The sequence below is a fragment of the Leguminivora glycinivorella genome, chromosome 7 (genome assembly GCF_023078275.1).
Source record: "Leguminivora glycinivorella isolate SPB_JAAS2020 chromosome 7, LegGlyc_1.1, whole genome shotgun sequence".
Taxonomy (NCBI): domain Eukaryota; kingdom Metazoa; phylum Arthropoda; class Insecta; order Lepidoptera; family Tortricidae; genus Leguminivora; species Leguminivora glycinivorella.
In genome coordinates, this window is record NC_062977.1 from 1,071,185 (window position 1) to 1,091,980 (window position 20,796).

Here is a 20,796-nt window from a genome sequence, read left to right on the forward strand (position 1 = left end):
CGTCGAGTTTCTAGGACAAAATGTGAACCTTATTATGTGCCTTATTAAGCCTATGTCTTGTTTTAAGAAAAAAATATAATAGCAAATAAATACGGCTACTCAAAGTTGTCCTCATACTTAACGATACAGTCTTTATAGCCGAAGGCCGATAGCTCATAGCTTACTAGCTCGCGGTGGGACCAGTACCTTAGGACGAGTGCGCCTAAGGGCCACTTGCACCAACGAAAATGGAGGGTTAACCCACCATTTTATATGGAATTTGACAGTTGACAGCCCACTAACCCTGAGTTAAGTGGTTGGTGCAAGTGGACCTAATAGGGGTAACTGAGTTTACCCAACAGTTATTCTATAGGCGCACTTACCTTACTTGCTGTGACTGATTTCCTGTGAATATATTTTGTAAAAATAATATACATTTTATAAATTAAAGTTACATTACGTGGTATCAATCCTTATCGTATTTTTATATAACTGGGCGAATCAACCATTTTTGTCTGTCATCATGATTAGGTGCATCCTCTTTGGTTCATCTTAGAACCCGGATTTTATCATACAAATTGCGAAGCCCAATAGCAAGTTAAATAAGGCGTGTGTGATAAATACAAATAACTGCCCTTTACCAGGGAACAACCCGTGACTTTTAGTGTCACTAAAGACTACTAAGCTAGAGATCCTTACATTGAGGCATTCATTAAGATTGATATTGGGCTGCAGCCGCGTTGGGAACTGTACAACAATGAGGAGGCACACTCAAAGGTTATAACAGATGGCGCCACCCTATTAGTCCATTGCACTTGCATTACACAGATAAAGAATTTCATACGCGAGAGCGAGAAGATGGTATGTTTTTTCTCTCTCTTACATATGAATGACAGTGACATGCCTAGACACTTGCACAGGCGCCGCCTGGAGGGATAAAATGTCAGTGTGCCTCCTCATTCGCTGTACGCACCTTTTACGTCATAATTAAATAGAGAAAAGCATGTTCTTCGTGATTCTTTTGCTCGCGCTCTGCACGAGTAATGGTGCAAATGTTTTATAACACGGTGTGACAAGGACAGCTTAATATCAATGGCATCGCGCGGTCCCTGTCACTTTTATAACAACCAATGTCTGTGGCTTATTTCACAAAAGTGACGCCCGACAGTGACACTTCACGCTTCATTGCTTGTTCAACAAGGAAATATACTGCCCTGCTAAGCCGAGTGGCGCTATCTCAAAACCAAATGATTTTGAAAATGGAACTGTCAGCTATAGATCCATACTAATATTATAAATGGGAAAGTGTGTGTGTCTGTTTGTTTGTCCGTCCTTCACGGCAAAACGAAGCGACGAATTGTCGTGATTTTTCAAGTGGAGATAGTTGAAGGGATGGAGAGTGACATAGGCTACTTTTTGTCTCTTTCTAACGCGAGCGAAGCCGCGGGAAAAACCTAGTACTTTATATATAAGTTAGCTATGGAGTTTCGTTTGAGATGGCGCTTTTCAGTTTAATTAGGCGGGCAGTATAGACGCTAAGTAACAGCGTTACTTACTTAACAACCCAGAAGTAGGCATAGTATTGTCAGTGGCAAGTGTCACCGTGGTGAAATATCTGACAGACGGGATAAAATAACCAAGAATATCCACCAAAACATTCAGATAGCGATGAGTTTACCTCGGACAGAGTCGTGGAGCTCCGGATAGGGCCCGGCGTGCGGGGACAGGCTCGGTCAGGCGAAGATCAGCCACAGCACGAAGAGGATGGCCACCCACAGGAATATCTTCGAGAGGAACTGCTCCTCCTCGTATTGGGCCGTGCCGCGGGGGGCTGCAATATAGAGGACAAGTTTAGTATTTAGGAAATTAAGTATTATTAATTTCTTCTTCTTTGTCGTATCCTCATGGCTGAGGGACGTGACGAATGTGGATGCTCTTCAGAGCCACTCGACAAGTTTAGTATTTAGGAAATTAAGTATTTTTAATTTATTTATTTTATATCAAATACGTTACACAGTATGACAGTAAAAACCAAAGCACTGAGTAACTAAAAATACATAAAAGCATAACAAATAAACACATAAAAGTAAGAAAAAATCAACACATCGCAAATTATCTAGATTTACGTGACAACGTAACGTCGAGGCTTCGATTAATGTACTTCAACTTAAAAACATTATTTTTGTCAAGAAATATGACAGTTGAACCTCAATTTCTGAATTTTAGAAGCATGGCGACCCTGCCAAATGTCGACCGGCATGGAAAAAAATATTATACAAAATTCATGGGAAAAGTTTTGGTTGATTTGTGGCTTTTCTAGTCGGAAATTATTTTTTGGTACCATTCCGGATTTTTATCCAGGATAGAAATATGATCGACAGACGTGGCAAAATTTTTTGAAAAAACCCCCGACCGCGACATAGTGGACCGATTTTTACGAAAAATGGCTAAGAACAGTCCCGACTAACTCAGCTTTCAAACAAAAAAAGCTAAATCGAAATCGGTTCATCCGTTCGGGAGCTACGATGCCACAGACAGACATAGACACGTCAAACTTATAACACCCCGTCGTTTTTGCGTCGGGGGTTAAAAATGACCTCTTTCGCGGGTTTGAATCCTGTATGCTTTTCCGAAATCTGTAAAGGACTCATTTGAAATCAAGAGAAGGTCTTCTAAGCTCTAAGGTAGCTATCCTCATTGACCGGCTATCAAAATATACCCTAATTATAACTTTTACAAACCTGCGCTAGGCCTCGGGTCACCGAAGTTGAACGTCGATGTGAACACGCCGAACGGGAAAGCGCCGATGCCGAAGGACATATGAAAGCCCTCGCCGAATCCGAAGCCCGGGAAGCCGCTGTTGTTCTCGGGCTCCGTGCGCTGCCCCGCGGGCCGCGGTGGCACCTGGAACAAGATTTATTTGTAAATTAAGTGTGTTCTACAGATGATGCTCTGACACAGTGATGTTGTCGGTAGAAAAGGGCTGCAATTTAAGGGCACCACACACATAGCGCGGGCGCGGGCGGGTGCGTGCGTCTGCGGGCCCGCCGCTCGTTGTGTTAGCCAGTTTATAATGTACATCCACACACACAGCGCGGGCGCGAGCGGGTGCGTGTATCAGCCACACGCGCACGCCCGCGCCCGCGACACAGACAGAGAGCGGGTGAGGCGGGTAACGGGCGGTAGCTTTTTTCGTAATTCATTGGTTTGCGTATACGCTCACACACAGCGGGCGTGCGCGGGTCGGGCGGGCGCGTGCATTACATGGCGTTTGTATTTATTTACAAAGTTTGTATCCTGTTTCGTGTGAAAATTTGTGTCCTGTTGTTCTGTTTGTTTGTATTTGTATCCGTGTGGTGACGGGTTAAGAATTTCACCACCCCCTTTCTTCCCGTTGGTGTCGTAGAAGGCGACTGTGGGATATGGGGTAAATTGTGGCGTAGGCGAGAGGCTGGCAACCTATCACTGAAATGTCACAGTTTAGTTTTCTTACAACCCCTTATTTGCCAAGAGTGGCACTGTAACATTAACAGTTTCATGTGCTCTGCCTACCCCTTTATGGGAAACAGGCGTGATCGTATGTTGTTGTATCCTGTTTGTATATTTTTGCACTCAATGTTCATGTAACTCTTCAAAGGCTGCCTTTGACATGTGAAAATATTTAAAAAATCTATGTTTATATGTTTCCAGTTCTCTACAGTCTATGGTACTCTCCAAATATTAATCGTTTCATATTAATTTCCTGAACCCGGATTTTTTTTTGCGAACTTTATTCCTCAAAACAAGCAGAAACAATAATTCCTCGTCTGTGTCCGTATCTTCTGACATCTTGGTGCAGACTGCCAACGATTGATGGCGGATGGGATGGGAAACCCGATCGGGCCCGTCACGGGCCCGACGCGGGCCCGCCGCACCCGCGCCCGCGCTCTGTGTGAAGGGTTTGAAAAACGCACCCGCCCGCTAGGACCCGCGGCGGGCCCGCGCCCGCTTTAGATGTGTGGTGGGCTTTAGATAAATGGCAAACGTCTAACCTTAGGCGTAAAATACACTCGGGCGGCGCGGCGCTGGCGTCCGTTCCGCGTCTTACGACGTGCGTCGTCTGTGTGTAGTAAATAGTTCTTTAGTCGTGGCTCGGCCGAGCCAGGTCGTCCGACCGAGGAAAATTGGCGCACTGCCTCGATCGAGGCATGTCTGCATTAGTTGTTTGCCGTTACTATTAAAGTAGGTGTGTCTGAGTATATGTATAAGGCTTATTTTGAATCTTACTATTACACGACCTAACTATATTTAATTAACAATCTTTAGGTAGTCTTACTGTCTGCTAGATAGGTATTGGCTACGTGCACAACAATTACGCCCACTACCATGTGAACTTGAAGTGGAAAATGTCAAAAAATGACATGTAAACAAACATATATTTTAACGAATCGAATAACAAGAGCTAGTTTTTCAAGTGTAATTTATGTAGATAGATTATAAAGATATGGATATAATAATAAAAATCAGTTTCCAAAGCATTACTCACGGTATAAACTTCCAACCCCAGACCACAGAAAGAGGCAATAAATTGGTGCTGGCAGGGCATATAAGGACTCTTCAAGAACATAGGAGTAATGGTAGAAGTTCTACGAGCGAGTGATATGGTATTCGCTAAACCTCCGTCCCGTTAATGCCATATAAAACAAATCTAAACGTAAGTACCTAGTCATGTCCGCGGCCGCAGAAATATCCGACACGGGCCTATTCCCACTATTCCCAGGCTAGGCCTGAATCTTAAGCATAATCTTTTACGGTAGGAAAAATACTAAGAGCGTATTGAACAATATTAGGTAAACAAAGCTTAAATATAATTTATTATAATGTTTTGTTTTGACATGTCACTTACGTTTTCTTTTCACGGTAGCTATCCATTTAGTTCTTTGATCCAATTTCCAGTGTGCTCTAAGAAACGCATAGAACGTGCAACGACTATTTATGCCATTATTTTTACAATTAACAACGAAACAACATTGGTGCCCCATATCAAACATTACACATTGTATTTACATAATTTATTCATTACATAATGATTGTACTAGCAAAATATACTTCAAGTCATTAATACTAGTTTTAAAACACATAAACAACAACATACTAATAAAAAAAAAAAACCTTAACAATAAAAAACCTTAACAAACTACCTAAATTAGTCAAACAACCCACCCCGCATCGTTCCCGACGCAAAAGTGCCCATCACACTTGCCGCGTTTCCACGCTGAACCGCGATGGACAACCTCTGCGCCAAGAACGACCCGGAGCGGGGGTTGAGACCCCTCTCCTGCAGACGACGCCCCAGCTCCCAGAGGAAGGTTTTTGCCTCCGCACACCAGCACCCACTAGTCTCCACGGCCACCGGAACAAATAAATAATTTGATAAGGCCGAGTACTTGTCCCTTTTTAGGTCCGCCGCCTGCTCAGCAGCTCCTCCTGCCGTCCGCACGGTGCGAGCGAGGTGCGAGGCGGCAAACGTGCTAACGCAGGTGGCGTCCCATAAAAGGCACTTACCCCTCTCCCATGGCACCAGAGTCAACCCATCCGGCCTCTTACCGTCCGACCGGCTAAGTCCAGGTGGCTCCAGCACACACGGAACGTTGGCCGACACCAGTGCTCTACGAATGATATCGTTCAAGGCGTGGTGCCGTGGGAACCTCCCTGCGCACCTGCGACAACTTAAAGCATGGTGCCCGTTGCTCTCCACCATCGAGCCGCAAATGCATTGATGTGGTTGACAAACATCGCAGCCGAGACGAAGAGCAACGGCCACCCGCAACGAGTCATTATCGAGGAGGGTGCCAAAGTTCGGGGAGGGAAGGGCGTGTAACCAGGCCCCAGATTCCGGTGCCGAAGCCGCCACCAGTCTAGCCCTATCCGCACCAGAAGCGTTGTTCAAGAGACTGGCAAAAAGACGTTTAATGCCTACCTCGTCCCACAAACGCTGCAGAAACGGCTTTTCAGGCACCTGCGCACCCGGGTTGAGAGCCTCCCAGATTGCCCCACATTGTATTATATTTTATGAGTTTTGATAGATGACAACCACAATCAGTGTCGATTTTGACCACCGCAAGCACTGCGATCGCTTTGCTTACCCCCTCCATGCACTTCGCACGAAGCCAATAGGTACTGTCGCAAAATGCCAGTGCTAACCATACCATAGTATTTATTTCAAAATATTGTGGGATATAGTTATGTAACCGAGTGGTGTGTCGCATAAATAAATTTTACAAGCAAGAGATGTGATTTAAAATGGTCCAAGGTTGCTTGAGTCCCTCTTGAAATGAAGAAAAACATGTTAAACTTGTTTTTATTACCTCCACTGAATACTTTTTTTATAATTTATAAACTAATTAAAAAATCCTATCTTTGACTAATTTAAATATGGTTACAGATTTAGTAACTAACTAGTTATATTTGTTTAACTTTAAAATATTCAATTATTTAAAACACGTGTTCATACAAAAGGACAAACATCTCAGACGTACAGGTATCTACAACCGCTTTTACACTTGTACGCACTGTACAGATGTAGGTGGTGAAAAATATTTTTCCGTGGGGTGTAAGGATCGATCGCGTCCGTAACACCACACTGCGTTCTAAGACTCGCATTGCTGACGCTGGCAGAAAAACCGCCAGGATTAATCCTTAAATGCATGAATTTTTCTTTTAACGAGATATGTGATAGACAATGGTTTTCTGACTCTGGGAAAAATAATAAAAAAAAATATTTAATACCAATTTGAATACTAAATCAGTGTTAGAAGTTAAAAACTTATTTATATAAATACTAGCTTTCGCCCGCAGCTTCGCTCGTATTAAATTCGAAAATTGCGGAATGCTCCATACAAAATTCCCCCCTTCATTTCAGGGAAGCGAGAGGTTTGAGAGAGACAAAAAGTAGCCTATGTCACTCTCCATCCCTTCAGTTATCTTCACTTATAAAATCACGTCAATTCGTCACTCCGTTTTGCCGTGAAAGACGGACAAACAAACAGACACACACACTTTCCCATTTATAATATTAGTATGGATATAATTATTGGTAAGTTTTATTTGTAAAGATATACTACTATTGGAAAGGTACAATATTTGTGAAACCCCCATGATAAAATGTTTAAACATAAACTAATTACCAACTCCAAATAAATCTGCCTAAATCACATACTAAAAATCGCCACCATCCTGTTTTTTCACACTTTTCCGCCATTTCATCTTTATCCTTAAATAATAAATCATAATATTATTTACTTTATTTATTTGTGTATAAAATAAGAATACATACTGAATAATAATTAAGCTATAAATGTGATTTTGGATAGCTACATTAGCTACATATTGAGCCACAGGCCAACAAATATAATAATGCATATATACATCACCATGCATTTAAGGGTTAAATGGGATTGGGCCGGCCACGTATATCGCATGCATCCGGATAGGTGGGCTAACATACCCACCAAGTTGATGCCGACGAAGAAGCGTAGGCGGGACGACCTTGATGACTTCCTAAACAACTAGCCGGAAGTACCTAACGGAGAATCGGGAATTATGGAGAGCCAGAGGAGAGGCCTTCGCCCAGCAGTGAGACACACCAATAGGCAAAAAAAATGTAGTTTGCTATAACTAGAAAGAAGAAACGTTGAAAAAACTGTTAACAAACAGTAATAAAATAAGTAAACATTTTAATGACGCTGTTACCTTATTAATTGGTAATTATTACGCATAATAATTTCTATATTACTTTAGAATCAATGGAACTTGAACCTTATACAGTAGAATATTTAATTATTATTTACGTTACGCGTATAGTTATTTGCTATAATATATTATAATATACGAAGGTAGCAAAAAATATCTCACACGATCTTATTTGCAAGCCTGTCACATATTTTCGCAGCCTTCGAATAGTGATATTATATAAAAGTCTCGTGTACGGTTTTTAATGGCCATAATATTTTAGTTTACAAACAGCAGTTAAAATTATGCAAATTAAAGGTCGTCGAGACGATGACATAATAATTTACATACATGAATTTAAAATTTTGAACGTTTTCATATTTAGGTCTATTGTGCGTCAATTTAGTACAAAATTTCACAATTCTATGGAATAAACGCCAATTAATATCTCAAAACTATATTAAGTTGTCACATCACATGACATGACACAATAACTCCTTTTTAGGGTTCCGTACCAAAAAGGTACAACAGGAACCCTTATGGTGCGACTCTGTCCGTCTGTCTGTCACATTCCTAAATATCTCGAGAACTACTAATGCTATCAACTTGAAATTTGGAACAGTTGTGAACATTGTAAATCTCTACAAATAGAAAGTATAATTTGTTCTATTAATTTTAATTGTAGAAAATGAAAGGGGGGGAAACTGTAAATTTCAAGTTACTAGGTCAAGTGGGGTATCGTTAGAAAGAGCGCAAATTTTTAGTTATCTCCGAAGTTTACTAACGAAAAATTATAAAAAATTTAGGAAACATTGGTTTTATACTAAATATTAGAGGAAAAATATAATCGTGTTTGTATCTGGAATTTTTTTTTTTAATTCACAAAAAACTTTTCAGATTTTTACTTTCAATTTACCCGCCCTTGCGGATGTATATCGTACTTTAAGTTAATACGAGATGTTACGTAAACCATCTTCTTTCCAATAAGTAAAAACTGTTTAAATCGGTTAACATTATAAAGAATTATCCCTGAAAAACCAACATACTATACAGGTCGCGCAAATTAGTTAGCGAATTCACTGAGAGATAGCGCTATACACAAAAATACTCATTAGTACCTATACTTTTTTCTTCTAGTCAAGTCGTTAGAGTTATATGAAAACATGACATTATTTTAACTAGTTAGTTTGAAAGAAAGTTTGTACGGAACCCTCGGTGGGCGAGTCCGACTCGCACTTGGCCGGTTTTTTTTTATTAACGATAGAGTAATTGAAATGCAACAGGGTTTTTGAAATACAATTTTACGAGTTTTACGAATTTTATGATATTTTTTACTTTATTGACTTATTGACTTTATAATTTTTCAGGGTTCGAGGATATAATTATATCAAGATATATATCCGATATATATCGGATATATATCCAGCTAGGTTCGACGATATATATCAATGGATACAAATATCCGATATATGTAACATTGTTAAAAAACTAGTTTTTTGTGTTTGTTACTGTTTTTATACAAAATTTTATGTTTTTTTGTTCATTTTCCTTATCTAAAGTAGTATTCATAAATAACGCAACAAAAAAATGAAATGCCTTCCATACAAAATGGATATACATATATCAAAGTTGATATATATTCGACATATATCATAAATATCCGATATTTTGATATTTATTATAAATATCGGATATTTTCGAACCCTGTAATTTTTGCAACAAAATAATAACTCTCGTCTGCTAAGTATATAAAATCAAACTTTATATGTATAATTGTAAATCGAGAGTAAAAGTTTGAAGGTGATATGTAAGTATTGCAAGTAGATTTGGCCATGATTCAACATGATTGGAAGGTCTTTCGACAAGTCGTAATTTGCGTAAGGTTATTGCGAATGTCGCGCTTTAAATATTTTAGACGTAAACAATGTGCATTGGCGCGTTTGCACGTAATACTTCAATTGCGCATCAGGAAAAAATATTCAGCATAGCCTCTTCAGTCCTGGAAGCATGTTACTCAATAAAAGTTCAGAATATATTTGTATATTTTGGAATACGTACAAAAAATTTGTACACGAGGACTCAACTAGGAGGATAGTATTAGGTTTTTTTTTATACCACGTCGGTCACATCGGTGGCAAACATATATACGGCCCGCCTGATGGAAAGCGGTCACCGTAATAACCTATGGACGCCCACAGCCCAAGGTTTCTGCACATTGCATAGGTTTTTTAAATGTTTTATGTCTTTCCACTACCTGTGCTACCATGTTGGAGTAATGCTTAACCAGGTATTATCATTTATAGTATTTAGCCATGCAAAATAGGCAATTACTGAACCAGTGAGCTACAACTTGGGAGTTGTCGTCACTTTCCATCAGGTGCGAAAAAGGTCAATCACTGGTCAGTTTTGGATAAAATCTATAGAGTACTTATTCTGTAATATTTTTTGATGAATACTTTTGCATGTTAAATTGTATCTTGTTATTTAATGTGTTAATTATAAGATGTAATGTTTTAAAAAGAAGTGGCCAGCGGAATTTCTTCCCGGTCCCATAGTGGGCATAGTGGATAACCCCCTCTGACTGAGGGGGCACTGAAATCTTCTCGAGGCTGAGGCGTATGGTTAGAGCCGGCGTAACTTTATTTGACATTCATATACTTGAAAAAGAAATATTTCATTTTCATTAAAACAAAATCTTTTCTTAATTATTATATAAAGTTTAGGATAACACTCCCTGTATAATATATGTGAAGTCACAGAACAGTTAAGTTGTCCTATGTGCCTTCAAAATCCAGTAATCAATCAAGAAATTTGGACTTACCTTGTTCCTGGGGTCTTCCTGTTTGGTGTTTCCTCGGCCGTAGAGTGGGATAACCTTGTCTCTGCTGATGGCTGCCTTGCATACGGGGCACACTTGTCGGCTCGGCCGAGTTTCCAGCCACTGGTGGAGGCATGGCCAGCTGCAAGGCAACCAAATTTTGAAGACATATTTGCAAGACCAAGATAGTATACAAGAATTTGGAAATGAACATCATATCTATTTATTTAGCCCATTGTTCTGTATTAGAGTATATCTCATAATTCAGTGTGCCGCTAGGCAAAGGCCTCCTCTAGCTCTTTCCATTGGATTTGGGGTCTATCTTGGGCCACTCTTCTCCATTTCGGGCCCACTGTGAGATTGAGTTGTCCTCCCATCTTGTTCGAGGTTTCTTCTGGCAGGGGCCAGACCTCATAGACACATCATATCAGATCTAGCATAACATGAGTTAGCATGGAGACTCTTGCAAGTGCATGTTATCTTGACTAAGCACAAAAAGCAACTCATGAAAATCAAAGGAAAATGTAAAAAAAAGAAAAATTGATACATATGAACATGACCAGTCTTTTTAACTGCAGTTGGAAAGCCAATTTCTGTATTTACAACAATTTGTATTAAAAATGTGGCCACAAAAACCTGTGAGCCCACACAGGTGGGGAGTGTCAGGATGAGGGCATAAAACAATTGGCAGGTGATGAAAAGGAGCTCTGCCTTTCAGAAGGGAGAGAATTTTACACAATTTCATTATTATGTATTTGTAAAGCACGCGGGCAGTTGTAATAATTCAAGTCATCAGACATTTTAGTGTTAGGTAGAATTTGGTAGATAACCATTTGAACTGCCGTACTAACTATACTTGCATTCAAATAGTTATTTGTATATAAGTGATGGGTTAGCTACCCATTAAAGTTAAATTAGTTTCTAGTTTTAGAACCTATTAGTAAAACTACTAGTGACAAAGTCGTCATCACAAAAGATAATAATCTATCAGATAGCCTGGTTAGTTTAGTTTAAACTTAAACAAAATTGACAGAATTCATAGTGAGGTAGAATTGTAACATTGAATTTAATGTTGTTGTTTGTCTTTTATTTAAATATTTTAAATAATACATTCCATAATTGTCATAAATTTAAACCTAAACCAGTTTCTAGTTGCCTTAAAGAATTCAATTAATAATAGAGTACATTGAAACCAGTTTTACTTACTTATTATTAGCACTGCAAATACTTCAGCTTCAGCAAGTACTTATACGATATTTAATGTTGTTTAAAAGAATGCATATTAATTAAAGATAAACTAGAAAGAATAACAACAATGCTCATTTGCATATTGGACATGACCTTGTTACAATATATTGAAGTATCTAGGTGTTAAAAGTTTGAAGGTTTGAAGGCAAGAGGGAAGACAAGCTCACCAGAAGAGATGTCCACACATGGAGACGACGGCATCCCGCGCGGTGTCCAGGCAAATGTTGCACTCCAGCATCCGCTCGTCCCGCTTCTCGTCGTCTCCGCCCGCGTCGCCGCCCGGCGCCGACGCGCTCGCCTGCGCCTCGCTCGTCTCCGCCATGCCAGCCCTCGCGCGACCCACCACTACACCATCAACCCCGACCTGACGCTTATCACGGACGTCGCTGCTGCTCGTGACGTCCGACTATGACGTGACAATTCTTCTATTATAAAACATCCATATAACTTTCGATGTTCACTTCAGAGGGCTGTTGGCGATCAGCTTCTACTGTGAAATTTTAATGATGGCCAGTGGAATTTCACAAAAAATTAGGAAAACAAATCACTTCATTCCATCCCGTGGTTCGATGACTTTTGAACTGTCAAAATTGGCTATAGACTATAGACTCGATAGAAAGAGTATGCTACATTCTGCACGAGATCCACGTCACGTATGCTTGGAAAATAATTAAAATGGAATTTTATTAAACACATTTAAAGAAATGATGAATTAGAAATGATAGTTTAAAAACTGAGGATTCCAAATTAAAACAAAAGATGAAATAACAACGCACAAAACGTTGCAAAATAAATCAATCGATTTCACTTTCCCATTTTTTGACTTTGTTTATGCCGTACCATGATTGGTGAGTCGTTGTCCTTTTCTTATCTAGACCAATCAGTGATCTGCTCTTTTTGACAGTCAAGAGAAAACAAAAATACCTAGTGCAATTTTCTTCATGTGAGCTACTTTGTCCCGTTCGATTTCTTGGATTTTCAACGAAATTGATTGCGCTTTCTTCTAAAAACAATCAGTTCAAAAGCTTCTTTCTATACATGGTGCATCATAATCATCAGATCTTGGTGAATGTGACATATTGGCGACGAATTATGTTGAAAAACAAGTGTGACGTCACAATTTTTATCAGCTGAGGAGTTGGGTAGTGCAAGGAAAGGTCGGAACAAAACAAACAATATGGGAGGCGCCGTGAGTTCGGGCAGGGATAACAACGAGTTAATCGACAATCTAGTGAGCAGCAACTACATCCGGTCACGGGATGTGGAGCGCGTTTTTAGGGCGCTGGACCGCGCCGATTACATGACGCGGGATGCACGGGATCAGGCCTATAAGGACCTGGCGTGGCGGCACGGCCCGCTGCACCTCTCCGCGCCCTGCATCTACAGGTACGAGCCCCTGGCGACAGCCTCACAATCAAGTGAACGTAAACACACGTTGGCCTCTGATAATAATCGCTAATCATAATCACTATTGTTTGTCATTTTACGTTACCTCTCTGAAACTTGACCCCTTTGTCCACTGTACCATCAACAGTTGAAAATTAAACCGAATAATAATTTTATACAGTATAAATTATCCTGCATTTACATCTCTATCTCATATTCTCATCTTGTTAAAAATATTATAGGTGTTCTATACAAATGCTTGACGGGTGAACTCTTTGCCCGACAGTGAAGTGATGGAAGGTCTGGAGCTGTCTCCAGGGCTGTCATTCCTGAATGTAGGCTCGGGTACAGGCTATCTCAGCACCCTAGTGGGGCTGATCTTGGGCTCCAGCGGCATCAGCCATGGGGTGGAAGTGCATCCCACAGTGGTGGAATATGCTACTAAAAGGCTGGGACAGTTTATAGAAAACTCTCCAGTTTTGGATGAGTTTGACTTTTGTGAGCCTAAATATTATCTGGGTAAGTCATATTTCAACTTAATATTCTGATGTTTCTTGCTGTAAGGTGCATTAGGGTAATTCCGAATGACAGAAATGCTTTGGTGATTCCGAGGGGAATCATAATATGATGGAAATAATGGTGATTTTTATGCAACATTTGTAATTACACGACATTCGGAATTATCCTAATGTACCTTATGTAAAGTATCTGTTTCTTATTGACCAGTTCACAGAGGGACCCATAATTTTAATCATATAGAAAATTGAGTGATAATTGATTCTATGTAAAAAAAAATAGTACATTACAATATAAGTGGGTAATAAAGGAAGTCCGAAACGAGTGGTGATAAATTAAAACACACCGAAGAGGGTGTTTTAAATTGACACAAGTTACGTATTTCCTACGTGTATCGTACGACGTGTTTCTCATACCAATCTGGTAAAAGTAAATTTATGCTGCTAAAGTGTTTCATAAACTTTGAATAGGCAACGGACTCTGCATAGCACCATTGGGAGCACCCTACGACCGTGTGTACTGTGGCGCTGGCTGCCCGGAGGAGTACCAGAATTACTTCAAACAACTTATCAAGGTATGTCAAACTGTTATTTTCTACATACTAAAATAATATTTTGATTGTAAATGGAAATAGATACCATACACTGAAGAAAAAGTGATCAAGCCCACTGGTGGCAAAGCCAGGAAACGAAAAAAAAAACAGATAAAAAATATTTAATAAAATAATTTGATTTGTTCCCTACATCAATATTTTGATTGGTTAAGACCCCTTACTCCTTAGAGCGCTCATCAATTTCACGAAACGGCCATCGATAGATGGCGTTGGCGCTCGGTACGCGAGCACCGGCAACTCAACGCGCGTTTCAACGCAGACACGAATAATCTTGATAGTTTTGAATTAAATTGCTAATAACATAATTTTCAATTTTATATGGGGACTCTTTATTTAATTTCATATTCATGGTATGGTAGTAGTAAATAAGGTATATGAATGTAGTAAAAGTATAGTATTAGTCTACATGTACATATATAAATTCAGGTTTCCTAATTGATTGATTCAACAACCAACACCGCTGAGCCGAAACTACGAAAACTAGAAAGTCGAAATTTGTATAGATTGCATTAACAAAATTTCGAAGAGATAAGAATCGATTATGAAAATTTACACCCCTAGTAGAGGGAAAAAGGGGTGAAAGTTTGTAGCGGGATCAATTTGTTTTTTTTTATTAGGAAAATTTTAGTTAGGAACTTGAAATTAGAGAATAGTTTAATAGTGATTTCTGTTTTTTAGGGTTCCGTAGTCAACTAGGAACTCTTATAGTTTCGCCATGTCTGTCTGTCCATCCGTCCGTCCGTCCGTCCGTCCGTCCGTCCGTCCGTCCGTCCGTCCGTCCGTCCGTCCGTCCGTCCGTCCGTCCGTCCGCGGATAATCTCAGTAACCGTAAGCACTAGAAAGCTGAAATTTAGTAACAATATGTATATGCAGTTTTGGTAACTTAGGCAAGACCGGCTGCGGCACGCCCGAGACTGACGAAGTCCCAGCACAAGGCTTTCTATTCTGTAACCTCGACCGTACTGCCCTTACTTTCGAATCGAACATCGCGGTATGTGAGCAGATCTCCCTGTGTTCGGACCGAGGAGCACTACTTAATAACTTTATTTGCGCTTCATGGAAGTTCTTCGCTATAGAACACAGCTCACTTTCGTCACATAACGCAAGTTCGGAGTCCGACAACATTTGCAAATATTCAATTCTCATTACCTGATAGTCACGCGCAATCATCACCGTGTCAACCTCGGTTCCGACAGACTTATCGCCATTCGTCATTATTACGGCGTTAAATTACACTAAAAACGGCGATATTAATATAAAATTACAACAAAACTAATCTTCACAGAATAAATCACAACACAAAAGTCGGTTGATTGACACTGACAGAAGTGACAGGTGTCAGCTGACAGGTGACACTTGACAAAATTGTTGCCAATAAAATGAAAAGTGAGTGAATGATTTTTGTTAAAGCACCATTACCCGACCAACTTTCTTGCTTACCCACAAAATTTTAACAAGTCTACCCTAAATTTTAAAGTGCGAAAAATGACAATACAAATTTGAGAAAGCGAATATTTAAAACGAAAACGACAAATCATAGGCGCTTTATCAAAGTATGCGGGTCGAAGGCCAAAATGTTCGACAATTAATGGACTGTATGGGGGCGAAAAGGGGAAAACGATAGAGTGGAATTTAGGGCCGAGTCAGCAAGGAAGTTGGTATGGAGTGAAAATGATAAATGTGATGTTAGACGAATAGTGTGAAATGAGTGTAAGCGAAGTTTACCTTACAGTCCGGGAATGTGAGGACTGAGTCGTTGGTCGCGCTGTAGGCCCGCTGGCGGTGATTTCAGCTCCTTGTCGCAAGCTAGAGGAAGCGTAAAACCGTTACCTTCGAGCTTTCAACTTAGACCTTCGACGTTCTCTCCACGGATGATCCTGGCGCTCTCCGATACACAACACTGATTGAAATTAAGTTAAATTACGGGTGATGGTGCTTTCAAATAATTTACTGCGAGAAATAGCGAGACTGGCTAAGGTGATGGTGACTGTTCGCGAATCTGTTGCGTACTGGCTCTGTCAATTGCATGACAGAGCAACCGTTTTTTTTAATATTCGAATTTCAACTGTGACAAAGTGTTGCCACAGTTAACATGAAAAAATATCCGAAAAATGATGGGCAAAACTGAACATTCCGCCCACCAAAATACACTAGTATTTTGACGTAGTGCGAAAAAAAAAAAAAAAAAAAATGGCGAAAACGATACGGATACGAAAACATTAAAATTAAACGAGAAAATAGACGACACAATTGAACCGCTTTAGAGCAGCAGCTACACCGGCAATGGGCACAGCTTGACCACAGGCCGTTTGTACAACCCTGTGGCAGTGCGCACGGAAACCACACGACAGATTCCATCGGATCCGGGGTGTGTCTCGACGATGCGACCCAGGGGCCATTTCATTGGGCTCGTCTGCTCGTTTATGACGAGCACGAGTGCTCCGACCTGGATGTTAGACTCTTTGTCGTGCCACTTCATCCTCTGTTGGAGAGTATGCATGTACTCCTTAGACCATTTGCTCCAGAAGTCTTGGTGCATTTTCTGCAGCAGCTTCCAGCGTTGGAGAGGGCCAACCCGGACGTCTGCCAGATCCTCCTCAGGCACGACCGACAGGGGTTCTGTGGTCAAGAAATGACCCGGAGTCAAGGCTGAAAAGTCATTAGGGTCGGAGCTGAGAGGAGTGAGTGGCCTTGAGTTCAGCAAAGCCTCGACCTGAGTTAAGACCGTCGAAAACTCCTCGTACGTCAGCCTTTGGTTCCCTATGACGCGCGAGAGGTGTGTTTTTACCGCCTTGATCCCGGCTTCAGCGAGTCCCGAGAAATGTGGGCTCCCTGGCGGGTTAAATTCGAAATGAATTGCTTCGCGTGCGGCAGCATCCTCCACGAGACGTTGGAGGATGTTGCTCGCACCGACAAAGTTTTTGCCTTGGTCAGAGACTAACCGACTGCACCGACCTCGACGGGCGACGAAACGCCGGAGCGCAGCCAGAAAGGCGTCTGAGGACAACTCCGTAGCCAGCTCAGTATGTATCGCCTTTGTCGCGGTGCAAACGAAGACGCAGATGTAGCCCTTGTACGTCTTGTTCCCGCGACCACGACCAAGGGCGATATCGAAAGGTCCACCAAAGTCGACCGCTGAGCTCGAAAAAGCCTTCAGTTGAGTGATGCGATAAGCTGGTAGGTCTCCCATGAATGGCGCAGGAGCGCCCAGCGGGCGAACCCGGAAGCATTTCATGCACTTTGAGACCACGGCGTAGATAGCCCGCTTAGGACTCATGATCCAGAAATGCTGCGCCAGCAAATTATGGAGCGTTTGGATGCCCGGATGCATGAAACGCCTGTGGTATTCGTCAATCAAGAGATAGGTCAGACGGTTGTCGCGAGGTAGCAAAAGGGGATGTTTAACATCGAATTCGAGAGAGGCTCGCGACAAGCGTCCGCCCACCCTCAAGAGACCCGCGTCATCTAGGAATGGGCACAGTTTTTTAAATGCCTTCGGGAGAGAGTTCGGAAGACTACTTGTCACCTTCTCGATCTCCGAAGCAAAGTGGTGCTTTTGCACATGGCACACGAGGAACATGAGGGCCTGTTTAAGTTCTAGCGGTGTCAGGGGACCGCTCAACAAGTTGTTGGGCATCTTCTGATTCCTCGCGTTATATGCGAACCTGCGACAGTATGCAAGGACACGTTGCAGTGTCCTTAGCGACGAGAATTTATTCATCAGGTTGTCTGTCCATGATTCTTTCACTGAGACAGTGAGCACAGTGACCTTGCGCTCTTCGTGTAGAACGTCCAGATCCACTGCCACCGTGGACTTAGGCCAGTCAACCTTATCCAAACCTAGCCAAGATGGGCCCTGCCACCAGTTATTGTGGTGAACCAGGTCATCTGGCAAGAGTCCTCGCGATCCACAATCTGCAGGATTGTCACCAGTCCTCACGTGCCGCCAACAGTCTGGAGGGATGATATCCTGAATGTGACTCACGCGGTTAGCCACGAAAGTTTGCCATCTGGACGGGCAAGACTTTATCCACGTCAAAGCAACGCTGGAATCAGACCACGCACAAATTTCACAAATCTTGTGGAGGGGCGTCAGAGCCTCTGCAACAGATGCTATCAAGTCAGCAAGTAGAACCGCAGCCAGCAACTCTAGACGGGGTATCGACAGCTTACGAAGAGGTGCCACTCTTGATTTGCTGCAGACCAGATGAACATATCGCGTTCCATCCTCACCTGACGTCCGTAAATAGACCACCGCGCAATACCCTCGCTCTGAGGCGTCGCAGAAACCGTGGACTTCGAGCGAGACGAAATCCTTGACCATACGGCGCGGGACAGACACCGATTTCAACGAAGGAAGCTGCGCTTTGAATTCTTGCCATTCGGATGCAAGGTTCTCTGGCGCATCATCATCCCATGAAACACCTGAGACCCAGAGCAACTGCATGAGGTACTTCGCGAAGAACGTCACAGGTGAGAGGAGGCCCAGAGGGTCGAAGATTCGAGCGATCTCTGAGAGGATAGTGCGTTTAGTGCACCGTCGATCCTCGACAGACACTTTGAAGGTGAAGTCATCCGTCTGGGGTAACCACGAGAGGCCGAGAATTTTTAGTGAGATGTCCCCAATGGAGTTGAACTCCCGAAAGTCCTCGGAATATAGGTCTGAGGAGGGGACACCCTCGAAGAACTCCTGGTGGTTGGACGTCCATTTCCGTAGATGGAAGCCACCAGAAGCTAAGATGGTAGACAGCTCCGATCGAAGCTTCCGTGCTTCTTCGACAGACTGAGCTCCAGACACCACGTCGTCGACATAGATGTCTCGGTCTAGCACTGCTGAGCCAGAAGGGTATTCTTCTCCTGATTCTTTCGCCAGTTGAGCTATTGTCCGAAGAGCTTGGTAGGGAGCTGAGGACACGCCGTAAGTAACGGTCAACAGCCGATAGTCCCGGATAGGCTCATTGACAGACGGACGCCACAGGATGCGCTGATATTCAGCATCTTCCGGGGATACTAAGATCTGCCTATACATTTGCTTGACATCTGCTGTGAACACAACACTATGCCACCGAAAACGAAGGAGCAAGTGGAAGATGTTGTTTTGCAGCTTCTGCCCTGGCAGTAGCGCGTCATTTAGTGAGATACCCCGGCTGTCCTTGGCACTAGCGTCGAAGACTACCCGAAGAGGAGTGCTGGTCGACGAGGGCCTCAACACTCCATGGTGGGGTATGTAAAAGAACCCCCCCAAATCCACCTTTGGAGGGTCACATTCCTCAAGGTGGCGACAGCTTTTGTAGTCCTTCATGAAGGCTACATAGTTCTGGTAGAAGTTGGAGTTACTTAATAACTTCCGCTCCAACGACAAGAATCTCTTAAGAGCGATGGCTCGAGAGCCCGAGAAGATAGGTTTATTAGAAGTATCAGCAAAAGGTAAAGGAACGACAAATCTACCTTCTTCTGTGCGACGAAAATTAGCGAGAAAGTATTCCTCGCACAGAAGAAAGAAAGAAAGAAAGAAAATATTTATTTGCTTAAACATGGTATTGCATACAGATGTTTAAAGTAATTACTAATTAAATTGTATCACATGCTTAGCCAAAACAAATATGGCATGCAAATTAACTTAAAACTAAAATATATAAATTGTACATAATCATTAATCACACGCAATTCAGAGGTCAATATAAATACATTATAAACACATTTAACTAACAATAATTAATAAATAATAATACGCAATCGCATTTAATAAGAAAGGTCAAATGAAATTACAAAAAGAAAAACATTAAATAATAGCATTAAAATAGCGTTCCAAAATTAATTTAAATTCATACATTTATATTATCAGAATAGTGCGTAAAATCATTCAAAGAATAAAAGCATTTATCTTTTAACCAATTGTGTAATCTGGTAGCAAATAATTTGTCGGGTAATTGTCTTATCTCGTAGGGCAAGTTGTTGTATACAAGAATACTCATTACGTAGCAATTTTTCTTAAATAAGGATGTCTTACATAGTGGCATCTGTAGTTTAAATTCATCCCTTGCTCTTAATCTACTATTAGTTGAAACTACTTTGAAAAACTGTGGAAGTTTGCGTACAAGGCATCCTAATTCTAATATATACATGTCAAATAAGGTTAGCAGTTTCAGTCTCTTAAACAAAGGTCGGCAAGAGTCTCTTGGCTTTACTCCACATACTGCTCTTAAGCACTTTTTTTGAGCTATGAATGCTTTATTGACATCTGTACAGTTGCCCCATATTGATATACCATACCTTAAAACCGATGCAACATAACCATTATAAGCAAGCAATGCTGTCTTTTCTCCAGCGACAGTTCTAAGCTGTTTCAAAGCATAAACAAACCTATCGAGTCTATCGGAGATCAGTCTTACATGATTTTTCCATGTGCAATGTTCATCTAAGGTTATGCCTAAAAATTTCATCTCATTAACTTGCTCAATTTTCTGACTTCTACAGTATAATTGTAGATCCATCGGCTCTGTTTTGTAGTTCCGAAATTGAATAT

At 41.5% G+C, this 20,796-nt stretch overlaps 2 protein-coding genes across 2 annotated transcripts in view; one reads left to right on the forward strand and one right to left on the reverse strand.

Annotated features, from left to right (window-relative positions):
• Positions 1-1,306: 1,306 nt before the first annotated feature.
• On the reverse strand, positions 1,307-12,341 carry LOC125228084 (E3 ubiquitin-protein ligase RNF185-like). Its single transcript, XM_048132534.1, has 4 exons — positions 11,923-12,341; positions 10,511-10,649; positions 2,721-2,883; positions 1,307-1,810 (listed from the first exon to the last, which is right to left on the reverse strand). Exons 1-4 carry the CDS (start codon positions 12,075-12,077, stop codon positions 1,713-1,715), a joined length of 555 nt encoding a protein of 184 aa, XP_047988491.1. The 5' UTR covers positions 12,078-12,341; the 3' UTR covers positions 1,307-1,712.
• A 313-nt stretch (positions 12,342-12,654) lies between these two features.
• LOC125227993 overlaps positions 12,655-20,796 on the forward strand; it is a 29,088-nt gene continuing 20,946 nt past the window's right edge. The window contains exons 1-3 of the mRNA XM_048132430.1: positions 12,655-13,141; positions 13,428-13,660; positions 14,128-14,231. Coding sequence (XP_047988387.1) covers positions 12,933-13,141; positions 13,428-13,660; positions 14,128-14,231 — 546 coding nt within the window. The 5' untranslated portion in view covers positions 12,655-12,932. The remainder of the gene's footprint in view (positions 13,142-13,427; positions 13,661-14,127; positions 14,232-20,796) is intronic.